We start from the raw sequence: 5,000 nt of genomic DNA, 5'->3' as shown, positions 1-5,000 counted from the left end.
TATGATCTGCTCACTGCAAGTGTGTTGATTTTTTTTTCTTTGTTGTCTACTATTAACAAAATAATTTCCTCATATGCCATATGCTACATGCCTTTATTTTTTGTGTTGGAATGAAATTAAATAATGAAACTTTGAATTGAAGGTATGATGTATTGTAAAATTCTTAAAGCAAGACAGCTATGGCCTGTTTGATATGCTAGTTACAGTGTTTTTTAGTTGCATCAATTTGAAAGTTGGACCAAAGCATTTCATGTAATTCAAATATAATTATCCTAAATAAAAGGCCTGAAGTTGGAAGTACAGTCTGGGCTGTCTTTTCCTCTCAACGCTTCAACAGGTAGATCTTGCCTTTCACCAAGGCCAGGTCAGGGATCTTGGGCTTAAAAAGGTTGGTGACCACTGCTCTAGATATTACAAGATGAACTTACTGTACCGTACTGTACTGAAGTTTTAGATAATACCAAACGACAACAATAATAATAATTACCATAATAATAATACTAATAATAATGATAACAGTAACCTTGGAGGCGAAGATGGCCTTCTGGTTGGGCGCGTCCCGCAGCAGAGAGACGCTCAGCTGGGTGGGAATGTCTCCGAAGGCCGGGATCTTATAGGAGCCGGGGCCCCGGGTCAGCAGGACGCCCCGGGGCGAGTAACGAAGCTCCTCCAGGGTGAAGAGACCCAGACCCTGCATGAACCCCCCCTCCACCTGGGGGGACGGACAGGCAGTCAGACCGACAGCACAAACAGTCTGTGTCCAGGGTTAACTGCCCAAAATACACATAACCACAGACCTCCTTCCCCCCAGACCTCCACAGACCTCCTCCCCCAGACCTCCACAGACCTCCTCCCTCCAGACCTCCACAGACCTCCTCCCCCCAGACCTCCACAGACCTCCACCCCCCAGACCTCCACAGACCTCCTCCTCCAGACCTCCACAGACCTCCTCCCTCCAGACCTCCACAGACCTCCACAGACCTCCTCCCCCCAGACCTCCACAGACCTCCTCCCCCCAGACCTCCACAGACCTCCAAAGACCTCCTCCCCCAGACCTCCACAGACCTCCTCCCCCCAGACCTCCACAGACCTCCTCCTCCAGACCTCCTCCCCCCAGACCTCCATAGACCTCCTCCCTCCAGACCTCCACAGATCTCCTCCCCCCAGACCTCCACAGACCTCCTCACCCAGACCTCCTCCCCCCAGACCTCCACAGACCTCCTCTCCCCAGACCTCCACAGACCTCCAAAGACCTCCTCCCCCAGACCTCCACAGACCTCCTCCCCCCAGACCTCCACAGACCTCCTCCCCCCAGACCTCCACCTGTCACTGCATGGTGCAAAGCAAGATCCGCTTCATATTATTTATTTATTTGACTTTATTTGACTGATAAAGTTCCTCTGCTGTATTTGGTGACAGAGATTTCAACATCTGCTTGTATTATTGGACAGTAAACCTTAACTGGCTGATTAATGATTTCATTGACTGATTGATAGATTGATTGATTGGTTGATGATTGAGTTTCCTACCTGTCCGATGTCTATAGCTGGGTTCAGACTGTGGCCGACGTCCATCACTATGGTGGTGCTCAGGTTCTACAGAACACAACATACAGGACAGAACTTCAGTCATCATAATAATAATATAATATAACGTAATATAATGTAACATAAGATAAGATGAGATAATATAAGATACAATGAGATAAGATAAGATATGATAAGATAAGATAAAGACATGATACCCTAAGATACACTAAGATACGATAAGATACAATAAGATACGTTAAGATACGCTAAGATACGATAAGATACGATAAGGTACAATAAGATACGCTAAGATACGCTAAGATACGATAAGATACGCTAAGATACGCTAAGGTACGCTAAGGTATGCTAAGGTACGATAAGACACGATAAGACACGATAAGATACGATAAGATACAATAAGATACGTTAAGATACGCTAAGATAAGATACAATAAGATACGCTAAGATACGCTAAGATACGATAAGATGCGCTAAGATACGATAAGATACGCTAAGATACGATAAGATACGCTAAGATACGCTAAGATACGATAAGATACAATAAGATACAATAAGATACAATAAGTTACGCCAAGATACAATAACATACAATAAGATACGATAAGATACGATACGGTAAGTTAAGATATAAGATAAGATAAGATAAAGATATGATACAATATGATAAGATAAGCTACAATAAGATACGATACGATAAGATAAGATAAAGATATGATACGATGCGATATGATATGATACAATAAGATACGATAAGATAAGATAAAGATACGATACGATAAGATATAATAAGATACACTACCTTGAGATACATAAGATAAGATAAAATAAGACACGATACGATAAGATACGATTTATGATACGTTAAGAAAAGATACGATAAAATAAGATACGCTAAGATACGATACGATGCATTAATGGAAGATACAATACGATAAGTATAAGATATAAGATACAATGACATACGATACGATAAGATGTAATATAATATAATAAAATATAATATAATATAATATAATATAATATAATATAATATAATATAATATAATGCTTATTTCAATGCCAATTATACTCGCTTTGTATAAGACAGAAAAAAATTAGTGGATGGATGAAGAAAGGAAAGAGGATGGAAGGAATGAAGACACACACACAAACAGATGTTTCAACCCATGTACGAATACACAGACTGACATACACAGATACATACATGTGCGTCCACACACACACACACACACACACACACACACACACACACACACACACACACGCTGGCTGACCTTGTGGCTGCCGGTCAGACAGTCCACCTCCACCTCAGAGCAGGCCGCTCCGTAGCAGAAGTAGTTGAAGGGCCGTCCAGAGTTTGAGTCAAAATCATAACCGAGATCTGGAGTCCTGACAGAGACAGATTCATTTACCTATTGATCTGACAGGAGACACGCCTATTTATCTGGTTATTGATCTGAATTCGATCAGCTGATCAGTTAAATGGACTTACTTGTAGAAGCCGTTCGCACTGAGATTCACTCTGTCAAAGTAAGCTGCTTTCACCTGGAATACAGACAGAGTAGTACAGATACTGTTAATACTGTTAATACTACAACTACTAATACTACTACTACTGCTGCTACTACTGCTACTCACCCAGTCTTCCCATGATCCCTTGGGGTTTTTGGTCTTGTAGGGTTCTAGACGCTTCACCAGGATCTCACAGGCGTTCTGCAGAGAGAAGAAATCACCAAAGTCTTTAACCAGTATTTAACCAAATGGGTTGAATGTAGTGTGTGTGTGTGTGTGTGTGTGTGTGTGTGTGTGTGTGTGTGTGTGTGTGTGTGTGTGTGTGTGTGTGTGTGTCCTGCCTGCACGGCGGCTCCGTTCAGGTCGGAGGAGGCGGAGGCGGCGGTGGGACTGGTGTTCGGCACCGTGTTGGTGCTCGTCTCGGAGATGTGGATCTTCGAGCAGGGAACACCAAGAACCCTGCTGGCAACCTGCACACACACACACACACACACACACACACACACACACACACACACATAATATTGCATATCAAGATATTTGCGAAATATCGCGATATTTTTGGCAGTATCGAATACGGCATATTATTATCCAGTTGAATATCGAATATTATTAATAGCTTAGAAATTTACCCAAAACCCAAAAAAGAAAAAAAAAAAGAAAAGAAAAAAAACTGTCAGAATATCCCGGTATATCGTGATATTATGGCGATATACACAGCATCGCAATATAAAATTTTGGAAACTTTATCTCTGTTGTGTGAAAACCTCATAACTCGTAAAAAACAGAATTATTGATGACAGATGTGTGTGTGTTGTTTGTTGTGAGTCAACATGGCGGCGAGGCAGAGGGACAGAAGAAGAATCAGACTCTGCAGTAGAACCTCCAGTCATCCCCACGCTGCACCAGGTTTTTGTTTTTTCTGTTCTGCTACAGAACAAACGGAGCGATCTGATTGGCTGAGCGGACATGTTTGTCACCTGGACCATCTTGGTGTGCAGGCCCTGTCCCATCTCCGTCCCTCCGTGGGTCAGCAGCACCGAACCGTCTGTGTAGATATGGATCAGCGCTCCAGCCTGGACACACACACACACACACACACACACACACACACACACACACACACACACACACACACACACACACACACACACACAGAAACAACATGTGAACTAAACACACCTGCTCTAAAAAAGTCTCTGAATTCGTGACTGCATTAAGAAAAGATTCCAAACACGCTTTATTAATCGCACTTTGCACATTTTTGCACAATCTGTTTGAACTGTATTGAGATGGGTTTGTGTTTGTTCTGTATCTGTGTTGTTGTTGTTGTTGTTGTTGTGTTCTTATTGTGAACCAAACTGAACTGAGCTGAGCCAGTAAATGCATTAGAAAATGTGGTAACACTTTACAACAAGGGAACATTAATTAAGGGTTAGTTAATGCTTAATAAGCATTAACTAACCCTTAATTAACAGTTAACTAATGTGTAATTTACTAATGTGTTCATGTTATCTAAGGTATTAATTTATACATTATTTAATAGTTTATAAAGATGACTATTAAATAATGTATAAATTAATACCTTAGTTAACATGAACACCATTAGTAAATGATTACCAGACACATTAGTTAACTGTTAATTAAGGGTTAGTTAATGCTTATTAAGCATTAACTAACCCTTAATTAATGTACTCTTATTGTAAAGTGTTACTGAAGAGGTAAAGTATAATATATAGTAATCCCTAATATTTAGTTTATGTGTATTTTCAGCACAGGTAAATATATTCAAAACAATTATGAGTTAAACTGAAGTATAAATCAGTTTGGGCGAGTTGGTTTGGAAAGTCTTGATCGGTCAGTCCTGATCCAGATCCTGATCCAGATCCTGATCCAGATCCTGATCCAGATCCTGATCAGGCCGGTCCTGCTGAGTCA

The 5,000-nt window shown here is 41.2% G+C and overlaps 1 protein-coding gene across 1 annotated transcript in view; it reads right to left on the bottom strand.

Annotated features, from left to right (window-relative positions):
* LOC139640728 (xanthine dehydrogenase/oxidase-like) overlaps window positions 1-5,000 on the bottom strand; it is a gene marked incomplete at its 5' end in the record, with an annotated part of 9,179 nt that overhangs the window by 3,179 nt on the left and 1,000 nt on the right. The window contains 7 exon segments of the mRNA XM_071514916.1: window positions 524-712; window positions 1,530-1,595; window positions 2,825-2,939; window positions 3,043-3,088; window positions 3,182-3,263; window positions 3,404-3,532; window positions 4,043-4,138. Coding sequence (XP_071371017.1) covers window positions 524-712; window positions 1,530-1,595; window positions 2,825-2,939; window positions 3,043-3,088; window positions 3,182-3,263; window positions 3,404-3,532; window positions 4,043-4,138 — 723 coding nt within the window.

The sequence above is a fragment of the Centroberyx affinis genome, unplaced genomic scaffold, assembly GCF_046629955.1.
Source record: "Centroberyx affinis isolate AG114_WGS23_722 - 3 ecotype Tasmania unplaced genomic scaffold, CSIRO-AGI_Caff_v1 ptg010364l_1, whole genome shotgun sequence".
Taxonomy (NCBI): Eukaryota; Metazoa; Chordata; class Actinopteri; order Beryciformes; family Berycidae; genus Centroberyx; species Centroberyx affinis.
The sequence above is the reverse complement of the archived record's forward strand: the minus strand, read 5'-3'. Positions and strand labels throughout refer to the sequence as shown.